This window comes from Clytia hemisphaerica, unplaced genomic scaffold (genome assembly GCF_902728285.1).
Source record: "Clytia hemisphaerica strain Z4C2 unplaced genomic scaffold, Clytia hemisphaerica genome assembly, whole genome shotgun sequence".
In the NCBI taxonomy this organism is placed as follows: domain Eukaryota; kingdom Metazoa; phylum Cnidaria; class Hydrozoa; order Leptothecata; family Clytiidae; genus Clytia; species Clytia hemisphaerica.
Window position 1 is genome coordinate 1261323 of NW_027103512.1, and position 17742 is coordinate 1279064.

At 34.5% G+C, this 17742-nt stretch overlaps 2 protein-coding genes across 2 annotated transcripts; one reads left to right on the forward strand and one right to left on the reverse strand.

Moving 5' to 3' along the window:
* The first annotated feature begins 6099 nt into the window (after window positions 1-6099).
* LOC136799175 (uncharacterized protein PF3D7_1120000-like) lies at window positions 6100-7120 on the forward strand. The gene has a single exon (XM_067055862.1). The coding sequence runs from the start codon at window positions 6205-6207 to the stop codon at window positions 7057-7059; it is 855 nt and encodes a 284-aa protein (XP_066911963.1). The 5' UTR covers window positions 6100-6204; the 3' UTR covers window positions 7060-7120.
* A 543-nt stretch (window positions 7121-7663) lies between these two features.
* Window positions 7664-17673, reverse strand: LOC136799292 (mitochondrial fission 1 protein-like). The gene is made up of 5 exons (XM_067055996.1): window positions 17539-17673; window positions 9793-9925; window positions 9572-9642; window positions 9199-9304; window positions 7664-8806 (listed from the first exon to the last, which is right to left on the reverse strand). Exons 1-5 carry the CDS (start codon window positions 17587-17589, stop codon window positions 8718-8720), a joined length of 450 nt encoding a protein of 149 aa, XP_066912097.1. The 5' UTR covers window positions 17590-17673; the 3' UTR covers window positions 7664-8717.
* Between the last annotated feature and the right edge of the window lie 69 nt (window positions 17674-17742).

The window sequence follows — 17742 nt, forward strand, 5'->3', positions numbered from 1 at the left end:
ATATCTTGATGAGCTTGGTCACAAAAGCTAGGTTTAAAAGCAAAGGAAAGAAAAAGTGCAGAAGGACTCGAATGTGTTCTTGTTTAAATGACTTTTCTCCCGGCCAAATTGCACGCAATCTTTCTCCGCCAACTTAAATTATATTTAGTGGATTTTCTAATAATAGGAAAATAATAATTACCATTTTCTCAAGGATTAAGGAAGAAAAAACTGTCAATGTTCCGTAAATTTAATTTTTTCGCCTTTGATAATTTTATTGCGAAAAAGAAAAATGAAAATAGCATAAAAAATCATTAACCTTAACATTATCTTCATCCTGTATTCAAGCTTCCTTACTTTTTAAACCCCACCTTCAACGAGTCATAGCCCTAACAGTCTGTGCCACAACTAACGATCGGGATCTTCTCCAAATGGGAAGATTCTTCCGAAATGGGAAGAACTTTCCCGAACGGGAAATTAACTTGACTCCCGAACGGGAAGATCTTCCCGCTTTTTTACTTACCTAGGACTTTTCGATCGGGTTGAAACTTCCCGTTTGGGAAGTTAACGCGGTTTTTTCAAAATTAAACCAAATTTCCACGGTAAAGTTTATTTTTCTTTCGGTGAAAAATCTTAAAATTTTATGCTTTATCAGCTCCAAAATGTTTCAACTTTCGCCGGTCATCGTACAGTTTCGCCGAAGATTCAGTCATTTTTCATCTTCCCAAAGAGGAAGAATCCTCAAGACGTTCTTACCTTTTTGGATTTCAAGCCTAAAAATGTTCTTATTTTCACCATTCCACAAAGCCTTAAAATGTTCTCGACATTTTGGCCATCGAAGCCTTATGTTCTTATATTGTTTTTTTTTTTATAAAAAACGTGTTTCATGCACGAAACTGGGTCGCTCACGTCTTACGTCTCCCTCTAGGGCCGAAAGTGACAAAGAAACTTTTACTATTCACGATGTTAAGTTTTATCTTTAAACCCCTCCCATTTAATGAAAGGGATAGAAAAACTTTGTGATAAGATAGTACAAGGTTGACGATGATGCAATTAATCATTTCCGAAAGCATGGAATACAATCAAAAAACTCGCGGTTTGCTGAATTCGCTTAATTGCTGATGAATGAAATAGTAGGCTGTTCATGAAATTGTGAACGTATTTCGGACGTAGAATTTCCCTTAGAGATATTGATTGTACTTTTTATGCTTTCTCTCAGTGACAAACTTGTCGTTTGTATTAGACTCTTAAGGGCGTTAGATCAGGGGGGGTCTTGCAGTTACTCCTTGACACTATGTGGAGTAACTGCAATTTTGGACATTTTCTACAGACACCACCACCCTTGCAGTTATTCCATAGTGTACTAACTGATTTTACCCTCAAAATTGTTGTATACCACCCAAAAATGCCAAATTTGGCAATATTTTCACTGAATTCCTCATTTTTGATACCATTTTACTAGGTACGTCTTATTAACGACCGTTCAAGAGTTAAATATCTCAATCATATCTCAAGTTTGTTAAAATATCTTTCATGCCTTGATTGAGGATAAAAAATTTTGTAATTTTTTTTTGACTTTTGAAAAAAATGTTTTGAATTTTTTTGCTTCCGGAATTTTTAAAAACCTAAAATTTTAAGTGAAAAATTGAAAAATTTGCTCACTTAGTACACCATATCCTACCAAAATCGACAATTTTGGGCTTAGGCACCACCCATGTTGCAGTTAGTCCACTGGTGGAGTAACTGTTTTCCCAAATTTTAGTTTATATACCACCACGGTAGTAATTGTCATAGTGTTTATAACAAACTAAATAAGAACATAGGCTTCGATGGCCAAAATGTTAAGAGCAATTTAAGGCTTCGCGGACTCGAAAACAGCCAATTTCTTAGGAAAATGGATAAAAAGTCCATTAAAAAAATTGGGAAAATAAGAACATGTAAAGTAAGAACATTTTTAGACTTAAAACTCAAAAAGTTAAGAACATCAAAAGACTTCAAAAATTTTGGATTTTCTTATAAAGAAACGGGCATAAACCGTACGTTGCATGTATCTAACGTTATTGTGGACGATATGGACACTGCGTTGGTATTAAAGCATAGCCATGATGTTTATTTACACGAATTTCAAAGCTCGTTGACGTTGCTTCGCACCGCACAAGAAAGCAATACACCTTTTCGAACGTAGCCGCCAATTGCTGCGCGGATATTTTTTGTCCATTTTACCACCCTAAATCGATCCAACACAAAGAATACTTCAAGAATAGTCGTCGGTGGGGGGGGGAGGATTAGAATATTCTTCACAAGACCCCCCTCCCCCGGGGCATCATATTATTGAACAACATGTATAATCAGCCTCGTATCCATATATCCCAGGCTTAATGTTTACGCTTTACGTTGATGCACGAGAGATATTATATTATCTTCCACTCATAGGTAAAACATCAAAAAGCAGATTATACGACCCGCCGGGGGGTGGCGGGTGCGCCGAGGTTGACATATTCATTATTCTTATAAAAAAGCGTGTGTATCCCATCCCACCCCCTACTTGTCTGCTCAACTTTTATATTACATTAAAAAAAGCACTGCCAAAAAAACTTTTTTTTTTTTACCTAGGGTCGGCTTTTTATTGTATTTTGGTCGAGGGTCGGCTTTTTTCCAAGGGTCGAGGGTCGAGGTCGAGGTCGGGTTAATAGAGATTGCCGTCTCTAGGTGCAAAAAAAAGACTGGGACGGTTTTAGGGTATGGCATGCAAAACGGACAAAAAAATGCCCGTGCGGCAATTGGCGGCTTTGGTCGAAAAGGTGTATATTTTTAACAGTGAATAAAAATATGATGAGATGCACTCTCGCTTATAGACTATGCTATAGTCTAAGACGAATCACTATCTAAGAAAAAAGCCCAAAGCCGAAGAAAATTCGCAAACGGTTGTTTTTTGCCGAAAAGAGTTTACAGTCGGTAGAGTTGCCAGTCTCATCTTCGAAACTCTCCCGCCGATTTTTTTCCGTATACCGCCATAACGCCATCTGCCATATTTTCCCGCCTTTACTATTACTGTAACGGACGATAACATCGTCTATATCTCGCTTACTGTATACGGAAGAGCAGGGATCAATGAGGGAGAACCCTGATAAGTTTAGCACGAGAATTTTAATGAAGTTTATTCAGGGGTTTTGAAGCAAGGTCAGCCTTTGAATGGGGTGGTTCTATATATGGATAAAATTAGAATCGTATAATCGGTATAATCTATATTTTACGCAAAAGGGTCATTTAAAAACACCGAAAGATATTTAGTTAACTCAGCTACGAACACGTCAAAGAGAAGTTTCGATTTAAAATAAAAACACGTTAAAATTCTTTCACCAATTCAACAGACTCAGGGTCTCTTTAAATGGACAAAAATGACAAGTGATCTTTGTTCTCTATCCATTCATTGACTCAATACTGTGGAATTTATAAACATTTAAAAAAATCGCACAGTGTGGTCAGACCCATTGAGATTGACAATCAAAGGGAAATTCCCTATTGTCATTTCGCTTTACTCTCTTTACTATGATGTAGTATCTATTAAATACGATTTAACTTACATCTACGTTTTGATTGGTTCAAATTACTATCACAATACAGCTTTAATTATCTCCATCATAAAACGATCAAAGACGCGTTGACAGTTTTCAATTTCAAGGGTTTTCCACTGCCAGTCAGGAAAATAGATGTTTTGCAAAAGACCTTTGTTAGCTTTTTGCAATGAGTTTCCATCGTAGCGGCTTTGTTTGAAATGGAATGTGTAAATTTTTCCTCTTTTTCTGGAAGTAAACATGTGCGTCTCGTTTACTCAGATTATGATGTAATGTTACACCATTATTTAATGCAAAGTTGACATAACTGGATATCAATAAATTATAAGGCATCACGGAAGACAAAAAGCGCGCGAAAGGCAATGTTATTGTGTTATTGCGGGCACGACGCACCGGATGGCATCTACGGTGGCCGCAAAAATCCCTAGATTTTCCTCTTCGTTGGTAAAATCACTTAAATTCCACATTTGCTGTACCAGATTTAAAAAGCTTCCGTCGTGCCTGTGTTGGTCATGTATTAGTATTTCGGGTACTAATCAGAGGCGTGTTCATATGGGAGGCTTTCTTTCAGGCCTAGGGTCATAGATTATTCAATATTATGTCAATGCATAACGGATGGCATTCCCAGCCTTCATTGCGAAATGGCAGTTTTCTATAAGTATAACTGACTAACCAGGACGCGATAGGGGGGCTCGATCTGAAATTTCCGTGTGCGAGAACAAAAATAAGGGTCTAAAACTTTGACTCAATTGATTTGAGCTAGCCAAACTTAAGTGCTCTCATTGCAGTGCGATTCTTGGCTAGAGGGATGTGAGGAGGGATGTTGGTCACGATAGTATACATCCCCGTCTCTTTCGTGTTATTATGGTGGAATTTGAAATAGTCCATCACGAAATCAAGCTCTTTTTCTGAGCGCGTGCGCGAGGTAAGAAAGTTTTCTGTGATCTGGTACAATCGAGACAGTTAACAGTTTACAGGGAACTGTTAATATCCTCACAAAATACTTCATTAGCCCTGTCATTACATCGTGCAGAAACATAATACAAGCAAACGGCTATAAACTGACTGAATTGAGAGTAAAGGAATCATCTATAATACTATCGGTGTTTACACTGCGTTTCTGATACCGTTAAATAAATATTGAATATTGACACAGAGGGGATTCCTGCGAGGACTCTGTTTACTAGATGACTGTAAATTTAATGATTTTACCCTACTCTTCTAGCGATTGGAACTTATATAAGGGCCTTTCTGAAGTAACTTTACTATCTATAAAAATTCCTAGTCTACACAATAGACAGCTCCAGGCTTTTAGGCCTTACGTTTTATACGCTCGAAAAAGGAAGATATGACGTCGCCTAAAAAATTCCCTATATCTCAACCATTTTTATCTAATACAGTAAGCAAAAGTTATCATCCTTATGGTTTTACTTGAAGTCATTAAAAAAATGTGACACCGTCTCTTTTATCACCGACTTGAGGAGTATTTCAATCAACAAAGAGTATGTGACTTTCATACGGACGTATCTTGATCGAGAGACGGTTTATCCACCGATATCTATCAATAAAATTGGAAGACTGTACCACCCCTGTATCAACATTGACCTAGCGTATAGCTTAATCTAAGAGCCAGTATGCGACTTTCATACGAACGTCGGGGGAAAGTGACAAAAATTTGGAGAGAGTGACGAACAGGGCCCCGACGAGAAAAAACCCCGACTAAATAAAACTCCAACATTTTTTCCCCGATAAGGTACCTCGCTATCTGTTTTTATATTAAACCTAAAAATCTTAGCACACTATTAAATTTGATTACATCTTACACACATGTGTTACAGGCCCGATGGGTCCCCCCTCCCACTGGAAAAGTGGATACTAAAATTCAAAACAATTTTAGCCCCACTGGAAAATTGACAGAAATTGATAGAAATTTTCATCCCCACTGTGGGAAAAAAGCTCCAACGGGACTGTGAGACAGGGGTGTCACATTAATCCTTGCTTTCCTTAATACCTTTTCGGCTCTTTTTTTATACCCGACCTATGTTGGCGTTACTTGTAGGCATGTGCAGGTTGTACCGGCGCGATAAAAAGGTCATAACATTAGGGACATCAAGGCCATTACGACAATTTCAGACTAAAGGCCGGTCTCCAGTTGCGCACGTTGCAATCGCACCTTTTGGCTTCAATCCTTTTTTTCTTGGAAAAAAGATTACGTCATAAAAATGTAAGGCTGTTGACTCAAGGAGAGCGTCTACACTAACTTTAAAAGGTCCATCTTTATCCAATCCAATGCTGTTTTATTTTGGTTTAGTGAGTTTGATTAGCACCTTCAATAGCTAGGTTCTACCCAACAGAAAGTGATGCACATAAAAAATTAAATATCTGGGAGTTGAGTCTTTTCGGCGTGGGACTTTGAATCGTAGAAATCTTTTAGTAATTTTTAATAAATTGACAGTAAATTTCGAATGCGTCAGAAATTAGCTGTTTAAATGATCTTATTTGACGTCAAAAATATCAACAAAAAATAAACAAAGGCAGTGCGCACTCGTTAAAGCTTTGATTTTCCAAACAACCTGACGGATCTCAAAAAACAACATAAAAATTGAAAAATGAAGTGACCATTGACAAACTCGAATTGGATCAGCCAACAATGGCTGAGAAAATAGATTCGCCAACAAATACAGATTCTACAGACCTGGTATATCCAATACAAGACCCTAAGATGATTCTAGAAGGTGAGCTGGAATCGATGACCGAAAAATTCGAACTCATGACCGAGAAAAATAAAGTGACTGGCAAAAATCTACGAAATGTAAAATTGACTTTAAATAATATTCAAAATCGAAATTCGATGCTAAAAAATGAGAATACAGAGCATTTAAAAGACTTGGCATCCATGAGTAAAAGAAACAATGAATTACGCGACTCTACTAAAACAGACCGTGAGACTATTACAAAGCTGGAAGCCGAGAAAACGAAATCTGGTCAGGAAAATACACGCTTGAAGGAAGATTTAAAGAAAATGAAGGGAGAGAAAAGAGCCGTCGATCAAAAAAATAAATCTTTGAAAAAGAAACTTCAAGAGTTAATGAAATTGAATGAAATATTATCGAAAGAGAAGGAAACATTGCAAGAGAGTGTTAAAACATTAACAGAGGCGCATTCGCAAGAAGTGTCTTCGTTAAAAGAATCCGTAGCAAGTTACCAAGAAACTGTTTCAGTTTTGGAGAATGCTAATAAGGAACTTCAACAATCATCGAAAGAGGTTTTGATCGCTAAAAATTTGGAAGTACACGAATCGAAAGAGCTTCAACGAGAACTAAGTCACCAGTATGTACGTTTTGAGAAAGATAACGAACGATTGAGAACTGAATTGAATAAAGTTGACATTGAAAAGAAAGATTTGATGCTCTCAAGAAATGTTTTGGAGAGAGAAGTTGAACGGTTGAGAGGGTTCGTTGTTCAAAAAAGCGCAAAGAAGAAATGTCTTTTTTGTAAGCGATAATTAAATGTTGTATGTACCTGAAATAAAAATTCAAATTAGCTGTAGTTCTGGCAAATGTTCTGAATCGTTCTTTTTTTTAGTCACTCCTTACCTCATATACAACCCTTAGCGTATAATTGAGCTACAACTTAGAGCATGGACATAAATGCACGTTTTTTCATAAGAACAAACTATATAAGAACATAAGGCTTCGATGGCCATAATGCTAAAAATATTCTAAGGCTTTTGTTGACTCTAAAACACTGAATTTCTTAGGAAAATGGACAAAGATACTCAAAACTGGCGAAAAAGAACATGTTTTTAAGATCATTTTTAGGCTTAAAACTCAAAAAGTAACTCAAACTCAAAGGTTTCAAAAATTTTGGATATTATTATAAAAAAACGTGTAGAAAAAAATATCTAGTCTAGAAAACAGTCTCTAATATATTGTACTTTGATTTATTACTCAAGTGTGGTCTTCTGAATACAAGAATGGAAGTTATCCGTTACCATTTAGGATAGATGACGTTGTGCCCGTAAAACAGTGTTTTTTATTTTTCGAAGACTGAATTTCAGCTTCAAAACCTTACATGAGCATTTTTAAGAGAACAACTGAATCAAGCTTTAAAAGTAAGGTACACTGTAAGTTGGAATGGGAATGTAGGAGTGAATAATTTGGGTAAGATGTTTTGGTATATTTACAAAAATTTCGAAAAATTGTCATTTTATTTTCACAAATGTATAAAAATAAATTTAATTTGTATGATACTACTGTACACCCCTGTCTCACAGTCCCGGTGGAACTGTTTTCCTCAGTGGGGATAGAAATTCTTATTGTTCTAAGTTTAAAAAATCCAGTGGGATGGTTTTGGGAGTGCCATTTTTTAAACATTGAGTTTCGAATGGGGGTGAAATCAAAGTAAATTTTCCAGTAGGACTGGAATTGCAGGGTATTTTCCCACCGGGGACGAATTTTTTGCCAAATTTTCCAGTGGGGCTGAAGTCCCAGCGGGTCTGTGACACAGGGGTATGATACTGTATTCAATATAGTAATTTCATTAATAAAATAGTCTCCTCGAAAACTCTTTCCACAAACACAATAAAGTGGCGGTTCATTAGCGAGGTTAAGCACGGGTTTATTTTGACCGTAAAGTGCGATACCGTAAGCCTGTACATAAGGTTTCATTGCATGGTTTGCTTTGGCAAGTTATGTACAGGCCTACGCATCGTATCGCACTTTACAGTCAAAATAAACCCGTGCTTAACCTCGCTAATAAACCACCACTTTATTGTGTTTTCTTTTGAAAATCTCAAGTTAGTACTGTTACTGTTATTTGGTATTTTTTATGGAAGAGATATTTTAAAGAGATATGATAAAGTTCAACCTAACCTATCTAAAAAAATTCATTCAATTCAAACAAATTAATTCTCGCTACGTTTTCAACTAACTTTTATTTACAATACCACCAATATTTACTTTCAAGATTTGCTAAAACTTAACAACACCAATAAAAAGTTATTCAGTATGTAAAAAGAATGTAGAAGAATGAAATCTTTCTGTTGGAGGTGTTCAAACAATATAATATGGGAACCCACCAACAATCAATTCCTCCATGGAAACCGATCGACTTGATTACCATTATCACGGCACCGAACATAACATAACAATCGATCACTCATCACTTCTTGGTGACGGCAAATCCAAGGAGAACAGCACCAGCTGCTACTAAAGTGGCTCCTCCAACCATCGCCATGCCAAGAAGACCGTCTGAAAAAAACGAATTACGAAAAATACAATACGTGCTTTATAAACGTTAAAATTAAGAGTCGCCACTATCTAGAAAGCAAAATTGTAGTTGGTTGATAGACTTAAAAGACAGATACGATATACCTAAATTTGAGAAGTAGCGGTGTTTAATAGCTGGTAAATGAGACTCATATAGCCCGACCAATTCCATGTGATGAATAAAAAAGCATCAAAACAGCCTTTTTTGAACAGCAATCGTCTTTTCGACACCCTTTCGACATCAACATAATGGTGTAAATTGTGTGTGAATTTATTCCTTGGTATTTTCTTAATCATGATAATTTGATCGAGCAAGAGCAACAATGACTCACCCGAAAAAGCACTAAACTTTGTAGCAGTAACTTATAACAAACCTGATTTTAATTTAGTGTGGATAAGCTGTTCTAAATCTTTTGCTTGATGGTTTTTAGGTTCGATAGCGAGTAGACGTTTGACATGTTTCAATGCCATATTGTATTCCTGAAGATAAAAAACAATGGCGTAATATTAAGGTTACTGTTATACATGACACTTCATGATATTATCTTTTTATTTAAGATATATACACGGAAAGTTGTTTCTTGGAAAATAAACAAGGATTTTGAAACATCGAGACAACAGAGAAATGTTCTTGTAGACTAAATTGAAAGTATTTTAGAAATAGGATAAGTATTTTTAGAAAAAGCATTATTTGCAATGGGTTTCAATCAAACCTTGAAAACAATTAACAGAAATATTCAGACTTACTGCTAATTTGTAATGTCCGATTGCAATAAAGAATAGATAATCCCTTTGATCTGTTTTACTTGAGCACAATCCTGAAGAGAAGATTGAATTTAGGATTATAAATTTTCAAGCCCTACCAAAAACAACTAAAAAGCTGTCTTTCTAAGACCCACTTAAATAAAGGGTAGATTTTGACATTCTGAGTACCACTCTGGAGGATGAAAGAGTTTCAAAAGTTTTACCTTCTAGTAAAGCAACTCCTTTCCGGATGTCTTCTTTATATTGTGAACGAATGAGACACCATGAGTATTCAAATGTTGTGGTATCACTCAGAATGTTGTTCCTCTTCTCTGTTGTATATTTGTCTTCAAATCTCTAAAAAGAGCCACATTGATGACTTACAAAATCACTCTCAATTTAATTTTGACATTCAACAGCATTGCGTTCTTCTTATTAAATATAGATATATGTTGAAGGAAGCTTTGCCAATCAGGATGAAAAGTATATATACTGATAAGGTTTGCTTTCACCAGAAATCGAAAGTCACAAAAAATTGGATATTCCAGTGGTACGGGTAGTGCAACCACTTTGAGAATAAGATAAAACAGGGTTCATGACATGGAATGGCCAAAAATATTGTACTGTAACTAAGGACCATAGTTTGTGCTGAGGGTTGAAAATTCTAATTTTGACTCCCTAATATTATAATATGTCTTAAAATGGCCCCAAACTGATTTTGCACAGAAATGAAGCCATTGAAAGTAATTGTGATATTTTAAAAATAACTTTTTATTTTAAAAAGAGTGAGGGGACCATGCCCCTGGTCCCCCGCCCTGGCATACATATTTACAATTCAATACTCTTTTGCCTCCTAAAACTTTCTTTGTCAATAACTGGATTTCATTATCTAGTCAAGAGAGGCTTGTGACTGCAGCCACAGATTTGTTATCAAATTTGTTATCTAAAAATCTGATAGGTAGATTTTTACATTTTGCACATTTTCTAAAAGTAATTTTTTTATTAAATTGAGCATAACTTTTGATCTAATGAACCAAATTTTATAAATGAATCATTAAAATTTAAGTTTATCTTTTTTCTTTCCAATGAAAAATAATTGGTTATTTCTAAGTTTTTAGACCTTGAGAAAATTCACTTTAAAAGAGAGAAACCTATTTGTGGCACACCCAGTATAACGTTCTTTTTTTTACATTTCAAATGTTGACATTCACACAGTGTTTCAGAACAGTTTTGTTTTTCATGTTTTTAGGTTCCCTTAAGAATTTGGTTTGGATTATTGTCCTCAAATAATCTTTCTTTCAAGAATTGCTGGCTTCCTAAAGACATATAATATAGTGAAGATATGTAATATCTGTCATTGTAGAAAAAGAAAAGTATTGATATATAAATAACTCAAACTGATAAAAACGATAAAAAGTGAAGAATATTTTTGTTAATTATGTATATTTACGATTTTTTTTGGTATTTTTAATTTTTTTTTAAATATACAATATACAAAAAAAATATACAAATGAAGAACTTGGCTAAATATTAGCCAGTTGCCCTTCAGAAATTTGAGGTCTGAAACAATGTCATTAATTTGAAATGTCTTGACACAAAATTAACCAGCTTCAACCTATTTTAGGGCAGAATTGGTTCATTGGCTTAAATATTGTGAATTGTGTCTGCAAATACCGTGAAGTCAGGAAACTTGCATCAGTGGAGGGAAACTTGCATAGCCATCAAATGGCTGACCAGTTAAAACAACAAAATTTAAAAACAAACTATCTACGCAGCTCTACACTACCATTTTTGTTTTGATTTAACTTTGTATTTTAATGACTAGCCAGGACAGTTGGGTGTTTAAGATAAAAACGGCAATTATTGCTCTTTTCCATAATTATTGCCGAAAACGGCAATTTTTTCAACGATGAAATGCTGAGTCCGCAAAATATGTTGTCTTTATAAGGGCAAAGATGTCAAAGGTGTTTGAAAATTGTAAAATTGCATCTAGAAAAAGGTTTCTCGGATTTTTAAAAGTGATTTTTTTTCAAAGTTCTAAAATAATATGTAAAAAGATCCTGCATCGATGCCGAAACACAGCCAGAAAGAAAAACAAAACCCCCGTCGTAAGTTTCTTTACAATATGACTCGATTTTGCTATCTGTATTTCAGACAAAAACTGAACAAGGCACAGTGCGTACTAGTTATCGCATGACTTCGAGTGCAATACGAGAAATATTTTACGAGTTCTGAGATTTTTCCGTAATATTTTTCCGAGCCTTTAGGCGAGGAAAAATATCGGTAAAATCTCGGAACGAGTAAAATATCGAGTATTGCACGAGAAGTCATGTGATAACTAATTTATTGTCGACTCAAAAAAATTGTCCTGATATAAATTTCTTTTTGTTTTTGTTTTAAAACTTACTTCCGCCTTGATTCTTTCTTCTGTGTAGTTTCGAATGTTTTTATTCGAAAATCTAATTCGAACGTTATATTCGAACAATAAAACATTCGATATGTTCCCGCCGACAATATTCATACAAAAACAAAACAGAGGAGCATTTTCGATCATTTTACGATCGAGAAGTTTTGTTTTGAAGAGTTGCAGATTTTTCAGAGATGTATTTGAAAGTTTCTAGATTGATAATTCAAAATGCAGATGGTGTACAGTATTGTTTCGATAGAGAAGGAACCCTTCATCGTTGGATTAATCAGATTGATAACATTCAGTCTTTTTCTATGTTTTTTTGTTTCGATGCATGGAAAAGAATAGCAGAGGAAAGGATTTCCATGATGGAAATGTATGCTTGTAATAATGGTTAAAGAACAACATTTTTTTCAAGAGCAAAACAATTTGGATACTTTCTTGATTATCGTCAAGCTTTAATTGTTTCGAATTTTAGAAGGAAGATGTATAAATGATTGTTGAGTTTACAATTCAAGGACGTACCTCGTCAAGAAGGAGAATTAGGAGAGAACTTTTTCAAAAATCACCACTTCCCTTGCTATGTTATGAAAATCTTACTGGCAAACATTCAAGAATCTCAAGTTTTTTGTATGCATTGATAAAAAACTGTTTGGTTACATACGGACGAATTTTATACCAAAAGCTGAAAATATTTGGGTCGTGTCAAGTAGTTTTACAATTTCTTAGTTTATCAGATTTGATTTTAGTGTCTTTTATGGAAGAACTCCAAAGTACAAGTTAATCTGAACATATTTTTGTTGCGTTTTTCCCTTTGATTCCCAAGCCAGTTTCTCCGAAAGTCAGTTCTTTTCGGCTGTTTTGTTTTGATTTTTCTCCCGCCGCTTACCCAGTCCCCCAAAAGTCAACGCGGTCATATTTCCAGACTAAAGAAATATGAAATATCGCAAATATCTCGATGCTCTCGACCAATCAAAACGCTGATATTTTTTTGGGTCGGCAATAAGCCTATTTATTGCGAGAGTGTCAAATACCACGTGTTCAATAATAAAATTAACTTTACTTTCGATCGTGTTCAAAAAAGAATGACATTTTTGGTGTTTTTTGTTGATAGATTTCAAACAGCTATGATTTGTGATAAATTGTGGCTATCAAAAAAAGAAAAAAATCCCAAAAGAGGAATATACTAAATTTTTTGTTCCGAAAAGAACGAAGTCTGTAGTGTAATTGAGCGGCGTTTAAAAAGCGTTTGAACTGTGTGAAAAAATGCGGCTAATTTTCACTGCGGCTAACCATGCAAAGCTCACTTGAAAGCCCTATAACTTCTTTACGGATGAAGGAAGCAAGTCAAGATTTCGGGGATACCCTGGTAAAGGACTGAAGAAACCATATCTGTGAAGAAATGTGGCTCAAGTCATTAAATTGGTGAGTATTTGTGGTTTATTTTTGAAAAACAATATCCTTTGACAAAAGCATGTTTTACTTAAAGGATAATGTGAAATTAAGCGGGAATTATTGGAAAATAGTCATTTCAGATATAGAACTATAATATTTGATCAAAATTTAACCCAAAATGTGAAATTTTGTGGCTTTAAAGACATTGTCTTTGGTAAGTAAATATTAGCTTATTGAGTATTACATTAAGTTTAAAAAATTAAATTTATCAACCATCAGAGCAGTTGAAAATTTATTTTTTGTATGGATTTAGTGAAGTTCAGTGGCTACTCAAATTTTATGCGATAAATCTTCTCACATCTCTTGAAAGAAAGTGATAAAATGTGGTTTTCTATGATAAACAAGTGTTTAAAAAAAAAACCACTATCTTTCCCAGAATCCTGCCAGAGCTAAAAGTTAATTTTTGCACATATAGGATCTAACATTTTTTTACATATTAAATCAACTGTATTTATGGTGTTAAAAGTGATTATATGTGGCTAATTTAACATATTTTTACAAGCTACATTTCTTTAAAATTGGAAACATTATTATCCTGACTTTAAACCTTGGTTTGTCAAGGGATTGTGAGAAAGTAAATTCTTATCATATTTTGTGAATGTAGGTGGCTACTTTAACGTGACTGCAAATATATTCTCTCTACCTATAAACCTTAGTGAAAATGTGTGGTTTTTCATCAAAAAATGATGTTTTTCAATAAAAACCACAATTTCTCCCAGAATCTACCAGCTTAAAGGTTTAATTAAAATCAAATAAGAATCACATAACATTTTTGCAGCAATGCACACAATTTATTTTAATAAAAGTGATTAAGTGTGGCTAAAATTGAATATTCTTACAAGCAGGTTTGAAGGCATCTATTAGTTTAGAATTGGAAACATTACTATGCTGACTGTACTTTTAGAAACTTTTGTTTTATGTTTGTCAAAGGATTTGAGGAAGTAAATTCTTATTCCATTTTGTGAATTTAAGTGGCTACTTTGATTCACATATAGTTATTTATTCATAGGAGAGTATATTCTCACTAACATAATTCTGTAATTACCATTCAGGTTTGACAATTTAATTTTCTCAGCAAAAAGTATTGAGTAGAATTGTAGAATTTTCAGCTTTAGCCACACTTTTTCACTTTATTTTTATTCTAGTGATATGATTTTTTAAAATCATTTTAAAAAGACAATTTTTATTCCTAATCATTTCTGATAATTTTTTTGTTTTTATTTCAGGATGTCGCTGTTTAATCATTGAGGTCTTTGGCAAAAATTTAGCCACATTTTTTCCCTCAAAATGACTATCAAGACTTTTCAATTGAGTTTGTTTAATTGTGGAAGATTTAAAAATACTTTATATGACAAATTTCTCATCTTTTGAACTTGTTTTAGTAGTAAATCATAGCATCATCTTTTTTGTTATATTTTTTTTAGCGATTTTTTACTAATTTTGGATAATTTTAGATAATAGAAAGTTCGAGTACTTTAGCCACATTTTAACCCATATTCTACACAACAACTGTGTTATAATATATCAACAGATAGCTTTTGTTCTATTCTTCTCAGTTCTTGAGAATTTTGTTTCTCAAATTAAATGTGCACAAGTGTGGCTAAATTTGACAGGTCTGAATAGAAGGGTCGTATATGAAGCCGCATAAAATCCCAAAACAACTACTAGCTTGCTATGAAATTACAATGATGTGTTTTGTACAGCTTCTTAGTATCCCTCTACTAAGTTTATGTTATTGTGATTGATATGTGAAGTGATGTGGCTTAGTTTAAAAAAGTAGGGTAATTTACCCTTAAAGTGGATTTTAACCACAATTTTTCACGTTTTTTGTTTCTATTCGAGTTTATCGATATCTTACCTCATAACCTTTCAAGAAACATATTTTACATAATATTTTCACAACTATTTTAGTTTTTATCAGTTAAGATAGTTTTGTAACTATTTTTAAGTTTACTTCAAAGACACCACAATATTTCACACTTTTGGTCAGAAATTGTTTCACATAATTATACTGGGCATAATTATATGGGGCATCTTCAGCTTAAATTCATAGATCTTTTGGTGATAGTCGCTTTTGTGTAAGAATGAGGCTAACTTTCCATAAACATACAAAAGAGTCATTTTTAGCCCCAATAATTCACATTTTGGAAAAGTTTTGGTTCAGGCAGCTTAGTGAAAGGGTAAAGAACCCTCTCCTAAAACTTTACAAGATCAAACCCATTTTTCGTTAATGTATGTCAATTTTCTCAAAACTGAGGTTTTTTGTGAATTTTCATTTTGTCATTCTTTTTTGAACACGATCTTTCCAAAAACGGCAATAATGGCCAAAAACGGCACTTTTCATTTGTTTACTTTTTGGCGGCAATCAAAAATATGTTGCGTTTGGGTCGTCCAACCGACTGTTTATTTACAAGAAAACCTGATTTGGAAAGTCGGTAAAATCGTCGGTTTTTTTGGGCAATGTTCGCAGGTTCGGATCTTTCCAATAATGGCGGGCACGGGCGAACGGAGCATGTCTTTGAATCATTATATTTTGTTTACTAAACCCACATTGAGTCCCGTTCAAGTTTTTTCATGTACCCTTATTGAAATTTTCATGTCAAAATTCAGCAATGCGGTAGGGCCAATACCCTGGGGGCCGAAAATAAGGGCCACTTTAACAAGGTTAACACATGCGTGCGCACATTTAGTTTGTCAAATTAAAAAAGGCGGCATAAGATTCTGTTGATTGCCGACTTGATTAATTGGGATTTACTAGATCTTAAAAATCTGACATAATTTATCATAACCGACCGACCGACTGGATTTGAAGATGTATTAGGACCCGAATGGAACATATTTTTGATTGCCGCCTTATATTTTTTTTCTGCTGATTCAACATTTCATCGTTGAAAAAATTGCCGTTTTTATCTTAAACACCCAACTGTTTGAGGGCTATGCATGTTAACCTCCACCAGTCTGGGAAATCCTCTCAATTGCACGATTATGTTCCGAGGGCGTAAGAGCGCAATAGACCTTTTCGCCTTTGCGTCCGCCATATTGAATTGTATGCAAAAATTATGGTTGCCGAATTGCCGTGGTGAAATTCCCTTAGAAAGTATGCAAAACATATGCAAAAAGAAAGTATTAAATAAAAACTTACATGCATAATTGGCATTATATTAAAGTGTAATCTTGTAGAAGAAAGATTAAATTTGCTTCTCTTGAAAACTAAAAACAATTATATTCACTCATCTCTTAGAACAAGCACTTCAAAAGACCATAACATTAGACAGAATCTCAAACTGAAAAATCACCCGCGAAGGTAAAAAACAATCCTTATTCGGCTGACGGCAAATTATTCTCCTGGGAATAGAGCCGCCAAATGATCAAATCAAAACATTGATAAAGTGTGACGTGATAATTACTGCTTTCAGTTTGCGTGTTTTGAAAGTTTGATGTGTGTACTCCGTCTTCGTGGAATTTCTTAATGGCAATTCAATATGGCGGACGCAAAGGCGAAAAGGTCTATTGCATGGTTATAATTTACACCCGATCCCGCCCCGGTTGAAATTGGTTAGGGATTTCTTCAAGGGGTTCAGAATTCTCTAATTTGGGCAAAGGCATGGTTTAACGGGCAATCCATTTTTACGGAATCTTCTTCTACGATAAATTTTAAGTAAAACTGCCCTAGGGTTTTGAAATTCAACAGAGCTTTCGGAAGGAATTGCGTCTCAGAATAATAAAGGGTGCAATTGCACGCTTACCGCTTACCGCCCGTTTCAGAACAATTTTGATAAGCGTGTAATTACAAGCTTAAAAATTCTGCCATTTTGATAACCGTGCAATTGCGCGCTTACGGCCTCGGAACATAAGCATGCAATTGAGAGGATTTCCCAGACTGTCCACTGATGCAAGTTACCCGATCGCAAGGTAACTGTTTTGGATCCATCCCATTCTGAATTTTGAACTTCACAATCAAAGTCATGCATACATAGAAAAGAAAGTCGAAAAGCTGATATGAAAGACAATTCAACAACAAAGAAACAAAAGAAATCAAAACAATCATTATCTTCTATTTTCTACCCTTGGCAATTCATTGAGAAGCAAAAAGAGATTTTAGTCTTACCCTAAAGTCATCTTCTGAGATGTAATCTTGAATAACAGCTTGAATAGACATCTTCTGTACTTAATCTTGGGGAAAATCTACAGCCAGTTTAATATGCTTTGCTTTTTCTGACTGTGCTGAATCACTTTGAAAAAATTTTCCGCTTGGCTGTTTACTTTCGTTTTCATTAGTATTATGTACACTCGTCTTCGTGTTTCTAATCTA